A 26027-nucleotide genomic window follows, 5' to 3' on the forward strand; every position below is an offset into this window, starting at 1 on the left:
AACTACTAAGGCCATCAGCCGAGACTGATTTCAATCCATATCGGCTGAATCATAGGGATGATTATGCCATTCACTCTAGGAAAAGTAATATAAATATCTTACATCAAAATGTACAGAGCTTATCAAATAAAATAGGACTGCTGGAGGAGATTATTGTTAATTATAAGTTGGACATTTTATGTGTATCGGAGCATTGGATGACTGATGCTGAGCTTGAAGTAAACTCTAATATTAAGCATCTACATTTAGTAACCGGCTACTGTCGCTCAATACGAATTCATGGTGGTGTGGCCGTATATTCAAATCATGATGCGTCCCAATACAAAGTATTAGACTATTTAAATAACATTTCGGTTGAGTTGGACTGTGAATTAGCAGGAGCTCATTTCTTGAATATTGATATCATGGTCATTACTGTTTATAGAAGTACTCAAGGTAATTTTGAAACGTTTTGCAGGGTTATGGAACTAGCTTTAAGTTATTTAAATAAGAAAAACCGGAAATCAATATTATGTGGTGACTTCAACCTGCATTTTAATAGAAATAGAAAGTATTGAAAGTCCTGAAAGTATTGAGATGTTTAGATTCAAGCCCATTACAGAGAATTGCGTTCTGGAAGTTGTTAAGCATATGTCACCAAAGATAAGCAAAGATCACTATGGACTATCCAATGCCCTAATTAAACGAATCATAGATTGTATTGTTACCCCATTCACGGCACTTATTAATGAAGTCATCGCTAATGGAAAATTCCCCACTTCTCTTAAAATTACCAAAATTATACCAATTTACAAGAAGGGCAAGCATGATGATATTGCCAACTATAGACCTATTGCTTTGGTCCCTATACTGTCTAAAATAATCGAAATTCTGCTCGCAATGCAATTTTGCAAATTTCTTGGAATTAATAACTTGCTCTGCAAAACACAGTTTGGCTTCCGAAAAGGCCTCTCAACCACACATGCTCTTATAAAACTGGTTGAAGAAATTCTTGACTGCTTTGAAGATAAATCCGCTGCCGCTGTCTCTTTCTGTGACCTCAGTCGTGCATTCGATTGTGTGTCACATGATATCCTCCTGGCGAAATTGAAACACCTTCATGTTGAGGGACCTGCTCTTGAGCTATTTTCTTCCTATTTGCGAGGCAGAGTGCAGTACGTCTCCGTGAATGGTGACAACTCTCGCGTTTTGACTGTGGAGTGTGGTGTGCCTCAGGTGTCTGTATTGGGTCCAGTGCTTTTTCTGATCATGATTGATGATCTTAGCATAAATGTCCCAACAAAAATCTTCATGTATGCCGATGATACCACAGTTCTTAATAAGCATAAAAATGATGCTCAAGCTGTTGCACTGTCGGAGAGGAATCTGGAGTCGGTGCAAACTTGGTTGAATGCCAACGAACTGTTCCTCAACAAAGCCAAAACCACAACAGTCACTTTTAGGCTCAAAAAGGGATCAGCAACAAATGATACTGGTGAGGAGCAGAAATTCCTAGGAATAATTATTGACCCTACTCTAAGTTGGGCACAACACATTGCTGTTCTGAAAAGTAGGTTGAGCAGCGGTGTGTTTGCCCTAAACGATTATGTGGGGAGCTGGACCAACATGGACTATGTCAGGCTTATTTTGGTATTTTTCATCCACACATTTCATATGGCCTTATAGTCTGGGGCTGTTCTTCACAAGCACAAGACATTTTCATAATGCAGAAAAGGGCTGTCAGAGTCATCGCCAGGGCGCGGAATCGGGAACATTGTAGAGATATTTATACAATACAATCACTAAAGTATGCAATATACAATCACCTAAAAATATACATTTATTGTAACTTGCACAACAATAATTATCAATGTAATCAATGTAATATTCAGCACTGCCAACATAAGAGTCCTTGTGTGTTGGCAGTGAGTTGCGGTTAAATTATTCTGCTTCAATTCAGGTCAAGTAAGAAGCGATATAAAAATTAAAATAAAAAGAGTTAAAGAAAGTATTACAGCAATATACAAAAGTCTCAAAGGCTCAGAAAAAAAAAATTAAAAACTTGAGAAAAATGGAGTTGAGAAATGCAATTCATTCTTATAATACAAGATCCAATCAGACGCTCAATGTAACACGAAGCAGACTGCATAAAACTGATCAAAGTCCCTCGAATGTTGCAATTAAATTGATGAATAGGCTTCCTATTGAGGTGAGGCAACTTAATCACAGGAGGTTCAAAATGATTTTAGAAATATTTCTCTTGAAAAACCCCTTTTACTCAGTTGAAGAGTTTATCGACATGAAAATGAATGTAGAAGATTTCAATATTTAGAATTTATTAATATTACTGTTATATGAATAGGACTAATATACCATACATGTTTTTATTGTAAATGTGACTTTGTATTGTTTTTTATTGACAGTATTTGTATTGACTGAGTGTTTTACTGTTATATTGACTGGCCTATATGTCAAATTGTGACATCCTATTTTTTGGCTAATAAATTCATTATTATTATTATTATCATTATTAATTGGATGAAGAATATCATCCCCGATATTTATTACGTAAATTATTACGCATTACGACGCCCCATCATTCTGAGAGAAGTGATATTCAAATGAGAAACAAATCTTTGCGATGTTTCCAATTTTATCATCAAAGTTAAATTTCCTTTTAATCCTTCAACCCTGAAGCTACACTACACATAGTTACACTATACACTACCGACGAGCGTTTCAACGGAAGTGCCTTAGAACTCCGAGTTTCAATCTGTCTAGAGTATGAACATAACCTTATAGGCTCTGTTCAATTATTGAGTTTTAAAGGTAAAAGGAAGGTTTGGGAGGTTAGGTTTAGGTTTTTAAATGACAATATGTTAATATTTTTTTTAAATGATTTGATAGTTTTATTACAATTTACAAATATCGAAAAGTTGAAATATTCGCACTTCTGAGATATAGCACATACGAATGACACCAATTATACAAGGTAAACATGCCACCCAGGAATGTCTTACGATTGGCTGAGAATCGACTGTTGGTGATAATTATTAGCCAATCGTGGATATTCTGGGTGGCGTATTGGCATGCTGCCTGCTCTCAATTGATTTCCAATACAATATAGTAGATTCGTTAAATGATCGATTTTGATAGGCTTTTGATTTTGTATTCAAATTTTTAAATAAGTGCAATATTTCATAAGTTTTTAATTCATTGTTGTACATTCTGTGATTCATTTAGAGTATAACATCAACCTTCAAATTCAAAATTTTCAAATCATTATTCCTGGACCGAAAATCAAGTGACGAAGCAGTGTGTGATTACATAATTACATTACTTTTGGACATCAACATTTTATCAAAATTTTTGAGGAGAAATAGTACAGGCTCAGCCTAGTTTTTCCTCCAATGTCATAATAGAATTATGTATATAGTATTTTATACAATAAATGAATGAATGAATACTCTTCCTTAGCATTCACTTGTTATCCACTGATTAGGAGTTGTTTGTTGTTATTTTCCTGTTTGAGAAAATTTTTCACTTGTACAGTTAATGCAATCAATAGAGTAGTTTTATATTATCTCATCAGTTGAAGTGAAGGATATAGTCGCTTTTCTAAGAGCTACCATAGAGCTACCTCTATTAGGTGGCTAGAAGATGTAGTAGAGTAGATGTAAAGCCTTCATGCTCACAACTATCGTAAGCTATCTTGCGATACCTAGGATAAAGCGGTATTAGTACTCCATTATCTGTTACCGTGCCAAGTCATTATCAAACTGTTGCAAATTGACTCGTCCATCTCGCTTAACATGCGACTATTGTGAGCAGGTCTATCACTTTGATCGCGGCAACTAGAAAGAGAGCTCAATTATTGAAACTTGCCAGCTTATTCCTTTGTTTACTTCCGGTTCTACTATCTCCAGCTATTTTAATTGAAATTGTAATAGAAAACAAGAGTGGAATCCATTCAGAGAACTGATGGGTATCTATTTTCCGGTTTCTACTCGATGCGTTTCTTTTAGATATTACAATAGTATCTTCCACATTCTCTTTCATTTCTTTTGAAGTGATATCAAGTTTTATACTTGTTTTCTCCGCTTCTTGTAATATCTAATACTTATGATACACTTCGCTACTTATTACATTTTATAGTTTTCACATATCACAATGATATCTCTAACAGTCAAGCTGTCACCATCCTTGTTAATTATTGTGTAGTTGAGAAGTTGATATTGTAGTAATTATTCATATTAAATAAAAAGACTAAGAAATGTAAGAAAGGCTATTTCTCAGCCTTTTTATTCCTTGTTAATATTATAAAATTTTAGTTCTCCTTCATTTCAAGGATTATGCCTATTCATTAACCTGTTCCGGTATCCATATTTTCCTCGGTCTTCCTACATCTCTTTTCCCAATTGGTGCATAATATTGGGCTTCAAAAGGAATTCTTACTGCAGGCATCCTATTAAAATGATTTCACCAGTTTCTTCCATTTTGTGTAATTCCATTTGTGTACAGACCAATCAATTCTATTTTACTTCTACACCCATATCTATTTAATGAGGTTGTTTCTCTGATATCACTTTGTTTCTCGAGAATTGCAAAAGTTTTTCACCTTTATTGAAAACCGGGATATCGTCAATCCAGTCTGAAAAATAGTGCCCTTCCGTATTGAAAAGTAAATTAAATTCTTATCAATTTTCTTGTACGATGTTCAGTGGACTGTTTTTCAGTGTTAAAAATGAGGTAGAAATGGACTTTTCCTCTTCAATAATATTGGAATCTACAGTCTAAATGTAATAGTATAAATCTAAAGTCTAATTCTAACAGACTAATTTTGGGATCTACAATCTAAAAATTGAAGTATACAGTATCCATCTCCAGTGCTAATACACTAAAACTAAAAACAATTTTATATGATATATGACATTATTATTTCATAAGGTTTTCTGCATGTTATATCTTGTTAACATGAACTAAAGTATGGCATTTCATGTTCTGTTAGAAATTTTTGTCATATCCTTACTCCGCAATTGGAACTCCATAAACAGCTTCCTCCCAGACCTTGGCGTTTACAGAAAGTTGACTTTTTCCCTGAAAAACCTTGAACATTTTTTTAACAAGAGAGAAAGAAACGTCGATCGTGTTGCGCCGCGAGCGGAATCAGATGTCGTGGCATTTAGGAAGCGATTTTTCCACTCCAACCGTACAGGCTAATGATTGTAGTTGATGCTAAACTTGAAAGGATTCTACTTTATAGAATTGTAGGTGGCACACCTTGGCTCGAGGCACAGACGTGACACGCGCTGCCTTCCTTCGTTGTCGTGGAGACCTCTAGAATTCGAGATATCTCCAGGTTCCAGATAGAGTGTCAGATGGTCTAGATTTCATGGATTGATTGGGCGGTGTATAGTCATGCTTGCTTTTCATTCTGACTGTACCATGCTACACTTGTGAAAGTCCTTTTCCTCCGCCTCATCCTCTTCCTTTGTCTCGTTTTATCTCTTCTACTTCTGCATTTTGTTGGATTATTTATTTTTTTTTTTCTCTATTATTTGTTGGATTATTATTATTTCAACTTTCATCTTCTTTCTACTCTCCTTTTTTCCCCTTCTCGTATCGGTACCCCTCACTCACATTCTCACCCGTTGTCCATCTTCTCAAATGTTGATCAATCTCAATGTATTTTTCTTTCGTTTATATTCTTCTCTTTCTTTGATTGTTCTTGATTGAAACCACCACTTCTCCTTCCTCTCCCCCCACGGTTTTATTCCAATTTATTTATTCATAAATTTATTCAATTGATTCATCGCTCCTCCTTCTTCTTCATGTTTTTTTACTTATCCACTTGTTTATCTATTTATCTTTCATCAATGTTCTTGATTGAAACCGTTACTCCTCCCTCCTTCCTTCTCCCCACTATTTTATTCCAATTCATTTATTCATTTATCTATTCAAATTATTTATTTTACTCCATCACTCCTCTTTTTTCTCTTCCTTCTCCATGTTTTTCTACTCATCAGTTTGTCGTCTCCAGCTTTTTCAACGGCCCCTCCTTTCTTCGTCTCCTGTCTATTCAATAATATTCACTAGCTCGCTCCCTTCTTATTCTCCCGGTCCTCTCTTTCTAATTATTCCGTATTTTACTTGAACTCCCCTTTCTTTAATCCTATTTTCTCTTCTTCTGATGATTCCACTTTCCTCTCGATTCTTCTTGACTTTATCTTTATTATCCCTTATTTCTTCTTCCCATCTCTCTGTCTTTGTTAGAGAAGGATATTTTGTACATTTTTCCCGAAGAACGTACATTGATATGTCCAATGCTCCGCCAATTTATGTAGATATGCATAACATATTATCCACAGTTATCCCAAATTACTGTTTCATATCATAATACAGTTCACTTCATCTATGATTTTGCTGTATTGTAAGCTATTTTATATAAGTGTATAAGCCAGTATATATTGTAATCTACATAAATAAAGTACTCAATCAATCAATCTTCTTTTTCAGTCACATTTTCTTCTCGGCTCATCATCCGCTTTTCTTCTATCTCTCATCTTCTCCTTCTTCTTTTTCCTTCATCAAAACCTCCTCTTTTCGTTCCTTCTCTCTTACTTTCTTTTTTCTTGTACCTCATGACCTCCAATCCACTCTATTCTATTATGTATATTACTGCTCCTCATCTCTAAATAGGCCTAGTCTCCTCTTCCTCTTCTTCTCGTGATGTTCTATTGCTCTTTCTATGATGATGTTTTAGTTTATGCTTCATTTATTTGTTTGGATGTGATGTATTACTTTAGTATGTGAATTAGTATTGTATTCGAGGGTCAAGTGTCAGAGAGTATTGTATAGTATTGAAGGGTTAAGTGACTAAAGAGTTAGAAGAGAGAGAGAGTTTGAGGAGGGCTAAAGTGTAAGAGAGCTCCGGCTGCGCCCTAACTTCGTCCACCTAGAATTAAATATAGACAGCAATTCAATTATCTTCTTTTATTCCTTTCCTCTCTTTTCTCTCTATGGCTTTTCGTAGATTTGTATTGCTTTTCTCTCTTCTCACTACTAATTATTCTCCCCATCTCTCTTCTCTCTACGGCTTTTCGTAGATGTTTTATTGCTTTTCCTTTCTTCTCTCGTCTCCTATTTCTCTCTCTTTTTTGCCATTTCTCTTCTCTCTATGGCTTTTCGTATATGTTTTATTGCTTTTTCTCTCTTCTTTCTTCTCCTATTTTTCTCACTTCTTCTCGCCATCTCTCTATGGCTTTTCTCATGATGTTTTATTGCATTTCTCTCTTCCTCCTAATTCTCGCCATCTCTCTTCTCTTTTTGGCTTTTCGTAGATTTTTTATTGCTTTTTCTCTCTTCTCTCTCCTCCTATTTCTCTCACTTCTTCTCGCCATCTCTCTTGTCTGCTATGGCATCGGAGACTCGTGAGTGCCCTTTCTCTGGATGGATGTGGAGGGCCAGATAGCGATCAGACCAAGATTGACCTCGTCAGCGATGTTGCGATCTAATTTCCCAACTGAGAGTGAGACAGAGAGAGAGAGAGAGAGAGAGAGAGAGAGAGAGAGAGAGAGAGAGAGAGAGTGAGTGAGTGTTGTCAATTCTGTCACGACATGCCGAGCGACGCCATCGATCCAAATCAATTAATGTTTATTACTGTGCAATCGATGTGCTCGTGTTTCCAGTAAAGTAGATCTTTAATGTACAGTCCTATTTACTTTTCATGTGTTGCGGAATGGAGATTAAGAATTGGGAAATGTGTATGAGTATGATGGAAAATTTGAAGATAGGAAAATAGGTTGTATATCATGGTGGATATAAACAATGTATTGAAGATACAATAAAGGAAACTAGTAGAATTTGATCTTTAGCTCTAAAAGTTGGCAACAATAAAGATAAAGTAAACTCAATCTCAAACACATCAATCCAATTCAAAAAAATTTCCAGTTCAAGAATTTGTATGAGAATACAAATTAGATTACAAGATTATTGTATAAGATTACAAATTTTATCGATATATTATTATCATTTAGAACAGCCTATTAAGTTGAAAAACAAAAATAATCATCTCATCATTGAATATTTATATTTACATTTAACACGCGAGTGGTCGCGCCCACGGCAAATTGCCGCACAATTGTAACTTTTGTATGTAGCTTTGGGAATTTTCGTTTTCCAAGGTTGGCAGCTCATGTAATCCTCGCTGTGACTCCTCTAGACAATCTTGAACAGTTTGAGGATGACAGAATGAACATTGACTAATTTCAATGTATAGGTATTATCTTCCTATTTTATATTCCATCTTCTGATTTGAACTTTCATTATCTTTTCATTCTATCTAGATGTCGAAAAATGAGTCAAATAAAGAAGGTATATATAATGATCTTACTTCGCACATATTACTTAAAATGAATAATTGACGAAAGATTTTCATTTACTTTAGAAAATCGATTTTAATGTCAATTATAATATAAATCTCAATAAATCTTAAACTGTACAAATATGAACATTCAATGATTCTCCCATCAGCTCTGCTGTTAGTTTGATAAACAACATTAGTAAATTATTAACAAGTCATATGGTTCATATGATTAGAAAGAAGAAGCGTGAATGTAGAGCAACCAGCTTCTTACATCTCCCCCCCTTGAACGAGAAACTTCCTCGAAGGTGTCAATTTGCTTGAGTGACAGATGATTGGTTCACTCCCATTGATTCCGCAGGCCACTTCATACATTGAGTTTGATATTCTTCTTATAATGGGGAACTGTCCACTTCTAACTTCATCTAATTTATTTCTATTCAACTTGTTCCCTTTTTCTATATACACTAGTTCTTTTTCCTTGAAACCATATATTCTTCTGTTCTTATCACATCTCAGTTTGTTCCGTTTGTGGTTTAAATTGAAATTTTTTATTGCTTCTTCTCTGTCTATTTGTAAGTTTCGTTTTTTCCTCAGTTGTGATGGTAGGCTATTATTTCCAAATCCTCTCCCAATAGCAGATATCTTGGTGTAAATTTAGTAGTGCTATGGATTGTCTTGTTGTATTCTGATGTGCAACTTTCCGCTATTTTCGACCACGTCTGCGTTCTTCCTTCTGGACTATTCACTTTGCATCTAATACGATTCACCAATGTCTGGTTTAGCCGCTCATTAAGACCATTTGATTGTGGGCAATCTACCGATGTGAACACCATTGTAACACCTTTTTCGAGTAGGTAATCTCTAAACTTTTTTGATTTGATAGACGCATATTGATCAGCTAATAGGATCTTGACAGAATGGTTTTGTAAGATAGGATCTAGCAAACGAATGTATTCTTTAGTAGTTTGACCGCTAGAGCTTGAAGTGAATGCATATCTAGAGAAGTGATCGACCAATATGTGTAGGTATCGTTTTGTTGAGTTGTTTCCACCAAACCCTCCAACAGTATCTATCGACATGATCTCATACGGTTCACTAGCTGGACCCAATTGTGAAAGTAATCCTATTGAGCGACCTCTTCTTGTTTTATTCTTCTTACATATATGACACGAATCACAATAGCGCTTGACCATTTCATCCATGTTGGAAAAGTAGTAATGTGGACGTATGTGTAATAGTGTGTGGTGAGTTCCGATATGTCCTAGTTGAAAATGAATTTTCTCAATCAATTCTTTACCCTTTTCTTGAGAAAGGAAGATTCTTTTGTTTCCTTTCATACATTTGTAGAATATTTCCTCTTTATATTCAACATTCCTATTATTCATTATTGCTTCTTTGTTTTTTTCTTGATCGTCTTTTATTTCTTGTATAGATATCAAATTCACAACTGTTAAAATGTCTTCATTTCCTTCAAAGTGCTCTAAAACTGGATTTCTTGATAAAGTATCTGCTTCAACATTTCCTTTTCCTGGGCTATATATCAATGTGAAATCATATTGTGATAGGTAGTATACAAGATCTCCTAATTCTTCATCGGTTCGTGCTTTCACTCTGAGATTCTCCACTGGTTTGTGGTCTGTGATCACTGTAAACTTCCGTCCTATCAACCAATATTGCCAATACATAATTGTCTCTTTTATAGCCATACATTCCAGATAAATAGCTTTTTTCTTCTTTTGAGCAGGGCTCAGTTTTTTTGAAAAATATGCTACTGGATGAAGCTCATTATTTTCTTTTGGTTGTTTCAGTACAGCTCCAAATCCCTCTCCACTGGCATCGGTGAAAATGAATACTGGTTTTTCATAATCATAAATTTGTAATACGGGACTAGAACATAAGTATTTCTTCACGTTTTGGAAAGCTTTATCACATGTCTCTGACCAGATAAAAGGTATGTCCTTCCTCAGTAGATTGTGTAAAGGTTCTAGAACTTTCACTGCATTCTCTATGTATTTATAATAGAAATTTATTTTCCCCAAAAACTGGCGTACATTCTTCTTGGTTTTCGGTTGTTTGTCTCTTTTCAATTGCTTTGAGATTGTCAGTGAGTGGACGGACTGAGTTATTTTCAATTATGTGTCCCAAATATTTAATCAAACTCCTTGCAAAGTTACATTTTTCCAATTTCAGCTTGAACCCTTCTTTATAAACCGCATCAAGTACGAGGTTTATATGTTTCAAGTGTTCCTCAAATGTCTTTGAAAATATTAAAATATCATCAATGTAGCAAGTACAAAAATCAGTCAACTTATTTTTTTGTAAAGTGTTACCCAATATTCTTTGAAAAATTGCAGGCGCGGTCTTCAAACCAAATGGTATCCGTAACCATTGATAATGGCCTTCGTGGGTCACAAATGCAGTTTTCATTCTGTCTTCTTTTTTTATTGGTATTGTCCAGAATGCTGAATTAACATCAAGTACTGTGTACCATTTACAATTACCAGCCTTCACTGTTATATATTCTATTCTTGGGAATGGTTGTGGCTCTGGTATTACAATTTTGTTCAGTTCCCGGAAGTCAATGCATAGCCGTGATTTTTTTTCTTCTCGTTTGAAGGCAAGTGTAACAGGAGATGCAAATGGTGAAGTTGAATAATCAATCAATCCTGCCTCTAAAAGTTTTGAAATTTGTTGTTCTATTTCTTTTTTATCTGGGATACACGTTCTGTATGGCTTCTTAATAATATATCTATCTTCTGAAAGTTTGATTTCTGCCTCTGCATGTTTTACCTCACCTACATCATATTTGTGTTTTGCAAATAGTGATTCATAACCTTCAATCAGCCTTGTTATTGTTTGTCTCTTTTCAGTATCAAGATAATTCAGATTGCTTTCCATATTTACAGAGAAGACAGATGACTCATAATTCAATCTTTCAACATCTGTTTTGTCATCAACCTTCTGTAAAATTTCTAAATTTTCATTCTGTATCAATTTGAACTTTTTTATTGCATCCAATCCAAGAAGTAAGTCATAAGAGAAATTATTGTTCTTCACAACATATACATCTAATATTTCTTCGATTTTATTGATTTTCATTGGAATTTTGGCCCGGCGATTTGTAAAATTCACACCACTAATAGTTCGAAAAAGGTTATGGTCGTTCATAAGTTTTGTCTTCAGCTCATCAACAATTTTCTGATTTATTAGAGTGATATTTGAGCCACTGTCATAAACCCCTTTTACAATCTTCTTTTTATCAACTAGTACATTAACTGTAATCAATGGAATGAACTTACACGCCGGCTTATTCAGTTTTTTGAGTTATCAACATCGAGTGTATTTTCCTCACAGGTTGTGAAATTCACTGTTTTATTTTTATTCCTACAGATCTCTGCAGGATGAAAGCGATTTGGTTTTCCCAAGGCTGTACATACAGAACAAGGAGTCTTCTTTCTTCTTATCTCTTCCATCTTGGTTGAGTCTTTTTTCTGGCTATTTATATGACTATGTCCGTTTGAGTTTGTGAATGAATCATATTTTTGAATCTCATTCATCAGATCTGGTCTCGATATTTTCCTTATCTAATCTATTCTGAATATGAACTGGTAGTCCCACAACAATATGTGAGATTCTAGATTCATCTGTCATAGTTCTCTCACATTCAAGCAATAATCGTTCCTTCTTCAAAGCATAATCAAGCATAGATCCAAAATTTTCAATGTATTTGAATGAATATGCATTTGACCAGCCTTTATTAGAAAAAGTTTGGAGAAATGTTTTTGACCACAAATTCCAATTTTTCAATCCTAATTTATATTTGTTGGAAGTATACCAATCTTCAGAACTCCCTTCTAAAAATAGTCTTAAACATGTTATTTTTTCTTCATCGTTGTGGATATTGTAACGGATACATTCTTTCTCAAAATCTTCCAGCCAGAATTTTGCATTTTGTCCAATTTTCCCCGAGAATTTTTCCAAAACAAATTTCCTATCAATATCAATTGAAAATTCACTCTTACCTTTTTTCGGCATGTTGAACAAAAAAATCGATTTATAATGATCTTACTTCGCACATATTACTTAAAATGAATAATTGACGAAAGATTTTCATTTACTTTAGAAAATCGATTTTAATGTCAATTATAATATAAATCTCAATAAATCTTAAACTGTACAAATATGAACATTCAATGATTCTCTCATCAGCTCTGCTGTTAGTTTGATAAACAACATTAGTAAATTATTAACAAGTCATATGGTTCATATGATTAGAAAGAAGAAGCGTAAATGTAGAGCAACCAGCTTTTTACATATATTCATTCCATTCATGACTAGATTATTTTATCCCATAAAAATGATAAATTCTAACAATAAATTTGCAGTATGTATTTTTGGAATCTCCTCCATGTATTATGTTATTATATACTATTAAATAGTATATAATAACATGAAACACGTTGAGAAAGATTTGAAATTAATAAATATTGAAAGAGCATTGTCAAAACCAACTGTTTATAGTTTAGGGAGCCATAAGGGTGAGTGTGAGCAAAATGCTCACGCGCGACCACTGACATTCTGCAAGTCCATGCGACTACTCGCGTGTTAAAGCTATTGTCCATAATTTTATTCAAACGCTTGTATTCTTTACATCAAATTTCAAATCTTCTTTTATACAAATTGATATTTTCAAGTAAAATGATTTACTTTTGACCTTCTTTAATCTACTTTTCTTCATCAAACGCGTATACTATCACATTCCAAATACCCCGTAATAATTGAATTGTAAAATAAATTGAAATGAAATGAAGAGATTCTTTATTAGGAGATAGTATATTCCCAAAGTCCTGAAAAGTTCGACTTTTCTTTATGCAGTATAAGAATTTTCTAACCAATCAATTTTTTTTTTGTTGATTACAGAAGGCCCAAGCGTCGTTGAGCTCTCCTGATCAGTCTACGATCACCGACTATTCTCAAGTGAAGAGTGAGATCTCAATGCACTTCCAACGTTTGCACGGCCTGCTTCAGATCCGTGAGAACTATCTTCTCAACTTGGTCAGCAATCTGGAAAACTATCAGATCAACTCACTGCATGACGTCATCGACCAGCTGTCTACGTCGTTGTCGGTGAGTTGCATTCTTAGGGTGGGCACACACCAGTTAGTCAAGACAAGACTAAAGTGAGGTCCACGTTATAATGGCAGTGAAGAAAGATAGGAGAAAAACGTTGCCAAGTCTCTCTATTTTGCCACTGATGTACACAGCGGTTACTCAATTCATCCCATTAAATTTAATCCAATAATAATTATCATTTCCTTGATAAAATAATCAATTTAATGTCAAATTAATCAAGAAAATATATTTTTTTATAATTTGATTTGAAATTTTGCTTTCATGACTGAGATCAGATTTTTACAAACCTGAAATGGCGGCTAATTTAAAAAGCTGTGATACAACAATCTGAATTTCAAAACAACAGAAATTGAGTTATTTGGTAGGTATTCTATTCCAATATCCTTTAAAAATAATAGAAAAATAGGAATCCTATTTAAAAATAAGTAATTTTAATTGATTAATTCTGAAATAACTTTTCAATATTATTTATACCGGTACGAGTAGGTCTAACCTATAACTTACGTGTAGGCTAACTGAAGCATGGATGAAGTTAGGATGGTTATTTATCAACTTTTAAAAAGTCAATTCAGGTATTTTAATTTGTGTTTCTCATACAGTAATGTCTAAAAATTATTCAATTGTTTCAAAAATACATTTTAAATCAATTGTACGACTTGTGTACTAGATTATTTTCATAGAATAGTGAAAAAATGGCGGCTGAGAATTGTTTGCCTACTTTTGTACAGTCACTGTCAAAAGTAACAATAAAATATTCTGGCAGGCAACATTGCAAAGCGAGAGAGAGATAGTGCTATCTGTTTTGTTGTATGATAGAAAAGGACAGCAACAGTATTGTCAATCGTACACTGCCATTATAATGTGGACCTCACTATAGTCACGATTAGTCACAATACTTCACATAGTTGCTCATGAAGCAACACACAACGATTAGTCATTGCAATTAGACATGTCTTCATAAGCAACTATGTGAAGTATTGTGACTAAACGTGTCTTGTCTTGTCTTGACTAACTGGTGTGTGCCTAGCCTTATTCTTCCGACTGCAACGGTCTAGGCATGATTGCCTGTTCTGGTCTTTGAAATAGCTTTTTGCAATTTTTTTCTTATAATCCTGGTTAATCTTTAGGCCACCTTTTCCTCTGTCTCCTAATGTCTCTCTCTTGCCTGCTGGTTTGTAATGAAGAGCTTTCACAGAGATTGGTATCTGTCAATATGCCAATTTATCAATTTCTCAACAATTACAAAAAGACACTTCACCAACATCAATCAAAATCATCATACATTCGTAATTTTAATCTTAAACATATTAAAATAACTTTTATAATTCAAATTTATACATCGGATTCAAAGTGAATATATTCTGATTGTAAAGGATTGGTGAATATCATGGAAACAGCTTAATATTTCTTTTAAAAGCATAAATTGACAGTAGGTTTATTGAGATTCCATTTGTATAGAAAAAAACTACTGTCTGTACGTACCTTAATATGGCATACAACTCAAAATTCGAAATTTTAACACCTGCAGCTTTCTTATAAAACCAGAGCAGTAGTAAGAATGATCAAAATATTTATGTCAAATCATCTTGTTATTCTGTATTCATATTATTTCATGAAATAACTTGAAAACTTGTTTCAACTAGAATATTGGATTTGTTAATTAAAATGTTGATTATAACTACATAAATTCGATTGTATCAATTTCAGGTTATTATTTTGTATTATGCCTTAATTTTTATCAATTTGTTTTTTTAATATATCATTATGCCGTACTGAGGTCTACTCAGGTATGTTTTCTTGCTGTATTTGATTGTATTCATGCTGATTATTTTAGCTTATTTCTTAAGAATAGTATTGAAAGTTTACTTTATGCTACATATGTCGTGCGCTAAGAAGTATGTAAAGTGATGAATTGAATCCAAAAAAATAATCCATAAATGTCTTAATAATCTATCTAGATTACAATAAACTAAATTACTAACAATGACCACGTAACTTGTCAAAGTGGTCATTTAATTTCCAAAACTGAAGAATAAATTTAAAAGGAAATTTTTCATGGAAATGAATAATTTATTCATATTTTTCAGGATGCTGAGGTAGTGCTGAGAGAGGCCAGAGAAGCAATGAGGCCCGAAAAGTTCGAACTGATCGATGCCAATATTATACTGAGATCTCTGCAAGAAGTGTGTTCCATGCCTTGTTTCCTCCTGCCTTCTGACTACAGTGGAACAAACAACGAAGATAACACTGAAAAGTATTATTTTTATTCTTTTATCTAAGAATGAAAACTATTGTACATCAGCTATTGATGGTTTGATTTATAACACTCATGAACAGGTGGCAAAACTCTACAGTGAGGTCATCGTTATAATGGTAGTGGAGAAAGATAGGAGAAGACGTTGCCGATTCTCTGCCTTGCCACTATAATATTACAGTATCCTTGCCACTGTAATATTGATTGTTCATCCTTGTTTTGAATAATTAATTGTACTTTATTCGTCAAGATAAAATATTTGTCTATGATTAAAATAACGAATTCTTATAATTGAGATCAAATATTTTGTTAATAAATTTTTATTTTTCTACATTGTTAAAAAATGACATGGCAATGTTGGGGAGCTAGAAAAAAGGATAGCGCTATCTACTTTGTCGAATGATAGACAAGGATAGCAACACTATCAAATACTGCCATTATAACGTGGACTACACTGTAGTTTGCACTGGTCATGGGGTTGATTCTCATCTTATATGGTATTTACAGTGAACGTAAATACTAGACGTAGTATGAAATTCAGTGGATATTTATACAGAGTGGGTGAAAAGTCCGAGAACGGCTTATTATCTCATACACAAAGGTAATTTGACGGTGGTTGTGGATGGGGATCCTACTAAAATTGAAAATACTACTTTACTATGACTTCAAAAATCTGGTCCGCCATCTTGGATCCGCCATATTAAATGCAACTTGGTTTTTTAAATAGGAAGGTGGTCATAGGAAGGTTCGTCATTCAAGACGAAATGAATGACGAAAACCGCACATTGATATCGCAAACCGTTTCGAAGATATTCACATGATAAATTAATACCATGCAAATCAGAAATTAAATAGATAAGTGATATTAATTATTAATAATGTGAATATATTCAAAACGATTTGAGATATCGATGTGCAGTTTTCGTCATACATTTTGTCTTGAAATTCCGTATCGAAACAATGTATCGCATGACCACCTCCCTATTTAAAAAAGTAAATTTGAATTCAATATGGCGGACCAGATTTTTGAAGTCAAAATAAAGTAGTGTTTTCAATATTAGTAGGATATCCAATCACACCCACCGTCAAATTGCCTTTGAGTATGAGATATTAAGCCGTTTTCGGATTTTTCACCCACTCTGTGTATATGAGTACCCCATACGTTCTATCCCATAAAGTGGTTCCTAGACGGTCAATATCATTGTACAATGTATTACCTATTCATAACATTAGACCATAGTGTCTATGGCGTGTTTATTCTAGTTGTGTGGCCTGATGCTATAAGTAGGTACTGATATTGTACAATAAGGCTGATCACTATCGACAGGAGATGCATGATGAACATGTGTGTATAATATTAGGCTGGCAAATAACCACAGGCCATGCATATTTGTCATGTGTGTACACACATTTCATCGTGTACAAATGTTCATCGTGCACACACACATGTTTTTCATAAATGTTTTGTCATCAGCGAGAAGCTTCCAACAAAAAATAAACAACCAATAACAATCAAATATCGAGGCACCGAGCTTCGCTCGTTATTTTTATTTATTGATAAACAGAACACAATTCTCTAAAATGATCGTGTTTATATTTCACAGCTGGCTAAATGTCACCTTATGAATTTCGGGGATGCGATATTTTGATTTTTCACATACTCACCTGCTCACTCACTTTTTTTACTATCCACAGCTGTTTCAGCCAAGGATGAATTATGCTTTTAATGTCGTTCAGCGAGTTTTTCCAAGGATGAGACCTAGTGCAATCGAATTTTTATATCATAAACCTACTATGTTCCCAATTTCGTGAAAATCGTTAGAGCCGTTTTCGAGATCCGTTGAACATAAATAACTAGATATAAATATAAAAATACAGAAATTGCTCGCTTAATATAATAGGATAAACCACTGGTAAATTACAATAAATAAGCAATTCACAATATACAATAAAACATCGAAAGAGCAAAAACCTAACTTCAACAAATTTTGTTAGAAGCCTTTCGCTGTGATGACTCAGCAATGTGTAATGACATGTGTGTGCACACATGTTCAATCTGCAAGGCCTGTTGTTAGTGGCGAGCCTAATATTGAATGTCTAGGGACCGCTTGAGCCTCGCACTGATCATGTAGAGGCATAAATTAAATTATAGCCTATCCACTGAGCGGCTTCGGAAGACAGTCTAGACTCTAGATAGTGGCGAAGCAAAATTTCCCAAGGTATGCTTTTCTCTTCTCTTGACCCTTTAAAATCTAAATTTTATCAAATCGATTCCTCTCATTCCAATATTTGAATTTTCTGTCTGCTTGGAATGTGAAGATTATAGATTTAGGACTGCATCTCATCACAATTATTGCAACGAATAAACATTCAAGAAAAACAATTTTCTATTCGTCAAGTAATGTTTTTTAACGATTTTTCTTCTACAGAATGGTATTAAAATTCATGGTTGATGACAAAGTTGATGCAACTCTCAAAGACTATGGAATGCTAACCACGCCCTCGAGAACTAAGTTCGTGCTGAAATCGGAAGAGGACCTTCCCGCAGATTATAGAGCCGATCCTGTTCCTGAAGAAATGGAGCTAGAGCCTTTCCGTGAGTATCCGACAGTGATTGCTAGTTCTATTTTCCTTTATCAAAAATTTTAAAAAGAGACTATTTTTCAAATGAATAATGTAGGTACAGTTAATAATTTAATTGTTCAACATTATTGAAGTACTTTTTTCTATAGTGAGGTCCACTTTATAAAGGCATTGGAGAAAGATAGGAGAACAACGTTGCCGATCCTCGTCTTGTCAATGCCTTCTATAGACGGTAGCTGATACACGTTTATTGATGTAATATCAACTGTTTATTCTCGTTTAAAATAATTAATTATATCTTATTAAGCAAGAAATTATATTTTTTCAATAATTTCATAATTAAAATGAAATATTTTGTTAATTGAATACTAATTTTACATTGTTAATAGACGATCTGGCAACAGAGCAAAGCGAGAAAGAGATAGCGCTATCCGCTTTGTTGAATGATAGACAAGGATAGCAATACCATTGCTAATCAAACACTGCCATTATAACGTGGACCTGACAATAATCATGATTTGTTTCCCTTCATTCACCAATATTGTTGAATATGTATGTATTATATACAGTGTTCCTTTTATTGTCAGATAGTTATCAAAACAATGTCTTGGGAGATTTATAGTGGAAACTGACTCATGTTTATATGATTTATCTCGAGTTTCCTATTATTGCTCCATGCAGTAATAGTATATTCCGTACCTAGGGCCGAAAATGAGATATTTCCGGCTCGAAATCGGTTTTTAAGTCCGAGGCCGTAGGCCGAGGACTAGAAAAGATTGAGAGCCGGAAATACATTTTTGCCCATGGTGCGAACGCTATTTTTCGCCACACCCAAAAAAAACTTCCCAATATATAAGAAATTAAAAAATAAATAAAATTCAAACAGCCTATTTTGATAGTTTGAATCTTGGTTATGACAACTTTTACTGTCAATTAATTTCAATATTACTAATTAATAATTTACAATAATGACCATATTTTTATACTATTAATATTAGGCCTGGTCGGAAAACAATCACTTTCGGCCTCCATATGACGCACGTAAACCAGCTCATTACATCCAAGTGTGGCGAAAAATATATTACATGAATGTGCTCTTCAAAAATCAATAAGATTTTTTCATTAAAAATAATTCATGATTTTATACAATTTAATGAAGATAATATAATGAGAAATTCACGTTTTATAGTTGAAGCCAAGTCACACGAGGTGTTTTTTCAGACGAGTCGGCAGTGCAGGAAGCTCTCTAATTGGCTGATTCTCGATCAGCCAGCTTCCCGAATCAGCTGATTCCCGAACGCCAACCCAATCAGCCATAGGAGAGCTTCTGCCCTGCCGCATAGTCTGAAAAAACGCCTCGTGTACTTTGGCCCTTAGTATAATTCATAGGAGAGCATACTCGTCACGTTTTCTTATCTCACATAATTCTATCACAGATTGTACTTATCTCAACCATTCATAGTTGTAGATGCCTTTGGATAGCTTTATAATAACCATCCATAGTAGTAGATCTGTCATCACAGAACATTCGATCTAGCATTAATAATTGATTATTATTTGTATCCTAGAAAAGATTTGGCAACGGTACGGTGTTGAAAAGGTATAAGGCCGGTTACAGAGCTCGACCGACCGTCAGTGCGTACGTCAGTCGCGCTTGTCTTCTCCATTGATATACCATGTATCCGTACAGAGCAGGACTGACGGTACTCATGCGCACGGTCAGGATGCGTTTTACACTGCGTACGAAGACCATCGGTCGAGCTCGTGCGCATCCGTTCCATCGGTCGACTGACGCGCTATTGAAGCAAATAGAAGCTTTCAGAGCTGTACTGATCAGTAGCCCGATCGCAATATAACCAATGTCCCTACTCCTCTGCCCGACAATCAGCTGATATTGAATTAAATAGCATAATGAATTCAATTAATAGTGTCATTTATTTGAATCAAGAGTTTTTCTATACATTTCTTTAATCGTTTTTAAATTTTTTATTGGAAAAATCATATTATTATTATTATTGTTATCTACATTTATTTGATCCGTAGCTTAAAGTGACTGCAAGTATTCTCAATGGTGATACAAGCTCTGAATAACTCATCAAAATTTCTGATGGACATTCAGAAGTAGTTAAAAATTTATCTCCATCCTTAAGCAATAATGTAAATGAATTCCCCTTGAAATGCTCTTTGGGCGACCATCGGGTGAACTTGATATCTACGTCTTTTAATCTTTCGTTTACGAAGATAATAAGCTACAATTAAACAATCTGTAAATGCGTCCATTTTGTGAGTCAGAAAAACTGATGTATGGATGCGTATGGAAAGGATGGTGCATACGAACTGACGGTTGGTCGAGCTCTGTAACCGGCCTAAAGCTATCTGATGACAGACAAGGATAGAAAACCAATGTTGATCAGGTGCTGACTTTATAACGTGAAACTATCTGACAGTTGAATAATACAAAACACTGTTTCATTAATAATTTGATTGTATGGTAAGAGATGTTGTGGTATCTCTCCATAATTGAAAGAATAAGACGTTGATGTTCTCAATACCACCGTTGGTATGGCAGGTGTTGACATGAAACCTGGTTCTGTAATTTAAATAGATTTTGAAATACAGTGGTATTGACAACATCAACATCTTGTTCTTTCAATCACTGTTTCATTGTTTGCAGAGTGAAAGCTCTGGGTGTGATCACTGTAATGTTTCAGTTTGTTGATTGTATCGCAATGAGAGGTAAATCAAAGGTGAACTAAATTAGATGTAACTCTTTTTAAGAAAAGAGGCTCCCACAGACTTGATCACAAAATATCTGTGATACAGAGAAACCCATCAGGAGAATGTTTTTCAGTTAGGTAAAACCTTTAACCTTATGATGTTATGGACAGCTCCAACACTTTTGCATTTACTTTTTAATTTATTCAACAGTTCTTTCACACACTTTATTTACACTGTTCTTTTACACTCTAATTACACTAAATTTTACATTTTATTTGCACTATTCTTTCACACTTTATTTTACACTTCATGTAAACTGCTGTTTTGTAGGATTGAAGTTCTTTCTTCTTATCGCTTGAATACATTTTCTTCAAATTTTAATCTTTCAGAAAAGAGAATACAGAAACTTTTGGAGTCTTTTTATAATTCCCGCGACAATTGGGTACACAACAACAGAATCCCATGATTTAAAACCCCAAATATACCATTACTTTTCACAAACGAATATTAGAAGAATGATAAACAAATCATATTCATTGAAATGGAAGACCGTGAAAATAGAATTCGTAATCGGAATTTTGTTGGTTACCATATCAGATGTGATAACAAGCATCAGCGCTCTTATTTCGCTTGCCCATCGCCAGTAGATCATCGATCTACATGTGATGACGTCATAGTTTATCATAGCTTCAGTTGTAGGGCCTGAAGTAATAGTAGGTATTGATACAATTCTCTAAAATGATCGTGTTTATATTTCACAGCTGGCTATTCGCCATCTTATGAATTTAGGGGATGCGATATTTTGATTTTTCACATACTCAATCACTCATGTTTTTACTATCCGCAGACGACGAAAATCTCAGCTGTTTCAGTCAAGGATGAATTATCCTTTTAATGTCATTCAGCGAGTTTTCCCAAGGATGAGACCTAGTGCAATCGAATTTTTTATATGATAAACCTACTATGCTAAACATTTCGTGAAATTCAGATGGCTATTCGCCATCTTATGAATTTCGGGGATGCGATATTTTGATTTTTCACATACTCACTCAATCGCTCACGTTTTTACTATCCGCAGACGACGAAAATCTCAGCTGTTCCAGTCAAGGATGAATTATCCTTTAAATGTCATTCAGCGAGTTTTCCCAAGGATGAGACCTAGTGCAATCTGGTTATTTATGTTCAACTGATCCCGAAAACGGCTCTAACTATTTTCACGAAATTTTGAGCAAAGTAGGTTTATGATATAAAAAATTCTTGTATTTCTTGTAATTCTTGAATTTTTTATATCATAAACCTACTTTGCTCAAAATTTCGTGAAAATAGTTAGAGCCGTTTTCGGGATCAGTTGAACATAAATAACCAGATGTAAATATACATAACCAGATATAAAAATACAGAAATTACTCGCTTAATTGACCGAGCGAAGTGAGGTCTAAGATTCAAGTCGACGGTTTGGCATTTCTCTTAATGTTTAAATGTTTGTATGTTTATATGTTGCGCATTTACGGCGAAACGCGATAATAGATTTTCATGAAATTGGACAGGTATGTTCCTTTTTAAATTGCGCGTCGACGTATATACAAGGTTTTTGGAAATTTTGCATCTCAAGGATAATATAAAAGGAAAAAGGAGCCTCCTTCATACGCCAATGTTAGAGTAAAAATCATACTATAGAAGTATCCATCATAAATCAGCTGACAAGTGATTACACAGATGTGTGGAGAAGTCAGTCAATTACTGTATTTGTATAAGTCTATAGTTTCAATCAGAGAGGTATGCATCTTTAAGCTGGGTTTACACCAAAGTTATTAACAAAATGTTAATAACTTATTCCTTATAGATTCTATTATATTGAATGGAAGTTGACAAACACACATCTTCATCATGTGTATGATAAGTTATGTTCAATTTAATATAATCTAAAAGGATTGAGTTATTAACATTTTTTTAATAAATTTGGTCTAATCGCAGCTTTAAGGTCTTTTGATTTAATATTTTGTTTTGCAGTCATGGTATTGTTATGCGTGCCCATTAGTATCAATATTCAAACATTCGAAAAAACTAAATTAATAGGTGATCAAAAATAAACAAATGAACTAATGCTGGAGGAATTATAATATTTTTGATTGTAAAAAAATAATTTTCATCAGATAGAAAGATTATCACGGAACTGGATGAATTATATGGAATACAAATTCAAACGTGAACTGAGTTTGTTAACATTTAAAACAAGTGACATAAGGTACTTGTGGATGAGAATACTGCGTGAGGGCTACTGTTCACAGAACTACTAGTATAATAGGATCTCTGGAAAGAGCAATAGGAGCACTCACACTGAAAGCGTGCATTGCTAGTTGCTTTCAGTATGAGCAGCAACATGCAAGTCACAACGTGTCTCAATGCCACTTTCCAGATTTTGTTTTTCAGCTGATGCATGATTTGACGTGTACTTGCACATATTATACGCATTCAATGTGATCACACCCTTGAACTGAATTGAATCATCTGGTGCCTTGAACTTGTAATGAACCACATTGATTTATAACCAAAGACCTTAAAGATGCATAGACTCACATGCAGCCCTAGTGTCGTACTTGGAATTGAAATCGGCCATTGAAGGGGCAACCTATAAGATTATTACATACCAATGCCTTTGTAATCTATAATATTACAAATATATAGATATAATATCTCATGCTAAAATACCCCAATGGCAGCCTTCAATTTCAAGTAAGAGCTATCATTGGGAAGGCATATGCATTGTGGGTCTATATCGCTTTAAGGTCTTTGTTTATAACAAACGAGACAAAGGTTCGTCGCAAAGTAGACCCACGCTAATCCACGAAAAGCAACCCACGCCGTGGGATGTTTTGTAAACCATTGCCAGGCTTCTCTAGACATCTGTGTAATACATACAATGAATAATCCACTTGTCAGCTGATTGATTATGAATAATTCTATAGGAATGGTTTACAAAACATCCCACGGCGTGGGTTGCTTTTCGTGGATTAGCGTGGGTCTACTTTGCGGCGGGCCTTAATCATGTTTTATTGGTATTTATAAATCGCTGTCATGTGAATGCCGTTTGTACAGTGACAGTTCAAAATGCATTAAATACATATCAATTCGCGTTTATTATGATGTGGTTCGTTTTGAGTTGAAGCCACCAGCTGAATAAATTGAGTTTAAGCTATGACTGTGCAAACGGCCCTAAACTGGCTGTTAGGTGTTTTTATGACATGATTGATTTTTTGTTTCATAATAATATGTGACGATTGCCAAACAATTTACTGTTGTACATGCAATGAGAAATAAATTCAAATTCAAAAGGAATAAAACTCTATTCTATCCTATTATATTTCTTCCACTCAACAGTTTTTTTTTTTAATTTCATTTGTTTGCCAAAAACAAAATACAACAAAGCTTTACAAAAGATATATATTAGCTACTGTTTTTTTTTTTGGTAGTCTATCATATTTTATTACATTTCAGTTTTGGACGACCACCATTCAGTGTCTTCAACAGGGGGCGGCAGGGGGGCCGGAGGCGGGAGCGTGGGAGGTGGAGGTGGCGACACTCGGATGTCGGCGTCACTGAGCGACATCTCGGCGTCGTCTTCGTCAGTGCGTGTCCTCGACGTGATGCACACGCGGCGCGTGCCACCGCTCGGTGATGCAGACGCTGAGTCGCCCGCCCATCCCCCTGACGCACCAATTTGGATGCTCAAAACTGGCTGCCCGCGTAACGATCTCTCGCCAGGTCTGTATTTTTCAAACTATTTGTTAATATATCATATATTCATATTATAGTTATTTGTATATCTAGAGTGAAAAGTACTGATGTTTCTCCCAAAAGGAAAAGTTTGAAGCTCGAGGCGAAGCCGAGGGCAACAATTTTCCTGAGAGAGAAAAAAAAATTTCCACTCGTGATGTACACAACATTTTTCCTCCACCTTCATTTACAGAAACTGCAAATCAAATAATAAATCAAGTTTTATTGAACAAAATATTTACATTGGAGGTCCCACTAAACCCGAAGGTTTTTCATTAGGTGCCTATATAAGTATACATAGTAAATCATAGAATCGTACATTCAAAGAAATAAAATTAACAAATTTGATAAGAGGAAGAGAAAAAAAATTGTTTGCATGCAAAGGGAAGTAAGAAGAGGATGTAAAGGAAGTATGGTGGTGAGGATGGTGAACTTATCTAGGAACTAAAATAATAAAATTTAAGAAAATAAATTAGATAAACTACTAAAGTAGAAGAAAAATATCAATTAAATCAAATCATGAAAAATGAGTATTCACAAATGAGTATAATTCTAATAACTCACATTATTGGTGACAATGTTTTATTTTACATAACCTGAAATCTAAAAACCGGTCGTCTGGCACTGCCGATTGCGCTAGCTATCGGCTAAAGTTGTGCAATAATTATCAGCTGGCCGAATATCAAAAATGGCTGACTCCAGTTCGCGCGTTTCAGATTTGAATTGAATAATATGAAAAATATTTGTTCTCTGGTATTTTTAATAGAATAAAATATTTTAAAATATGTATAAATTTGTATCGTCTACTAATATTAAGTATGTAATATCATAAAAACATAATATTATATTTCATGAGTTGATCAAATTTCTGGTTGAGGTATTGAATTCAGTTGACTTAATGACAGACACCTCCTATCATGTTTCCTCATCTGAGCTTATACCTTTTAACATATTTCAAATGTAAGTTGTTAAAATAGAGATGCTTCCCATGTTATTTAAATGGAGTTACTTTAACGCCCTAGGGAGTTTTTCTTTTTTTTCGTCCCGAGAGCGAAAAAGTGACACTTTAGTATTATGTTCCAGGGAGTAAAGTAAGCACTTTAGACAGTAGGTGGAGGAAAAATCTATTTGATAATAACTGACAGAAATCAGTTCATGTCCTGAGTGAAATATGCAAGGGTTATAATTCCAGAATTTCTCAGGAAGAGACCAAAATATGGA

The 26027-nt window shown here is 34.4% G+C and overlaps 1 protein-coding gene across 1 annotated transcript in view; it reads left to right on the forward strand.

The window, feature by feature from the left end:
• LOC111045711 overlaps nucleotides 1-26027 on the forward strand; it is a 90927-nt gene that overhangs the window by 16319 nt on the left and 48581 nt on the right. The window contains exons 5-9 of the mRNA XM_039419877.1: nucleotides 931-1629; nucleotides 13265-13471; nucleotides 15565-15731; nucleotides 18161-18327; nucleotides 24528-24794. Of these exons, the coding sequence (XP_039275811.1) occupies nucleotides 931-1629; nucleotides 13265-13471; nucleotides 15565-15731; nucleotides 18161-18327; nucleotides 24528-24794 (1507 nt within the window). The remainder of the gene's footprint in view (nucleotides 1-930; nucleotides 1630-13264; nucleotides 13472-15564; nucleotides 15732-18160; nucleotides 18328-24527; nucleotides 24795-26027) is intronic.

The sequence above is a fragment of the Nilaparvata lugens genome, chromosome 1, assembly GCF_014356525.2.
Source record: "Nilaparvata lugens isolate BPH chromosome 1, ASM1435652v1, whole genome shotgun sequence".
In the NCBI taxonomy this organism is placed as follows: Eukaryota; Metazoa; Arthropoda; class Insecta; order Hemiptera; family Delphacidae; genus Nilaparvata; species Nilaparvata lugens.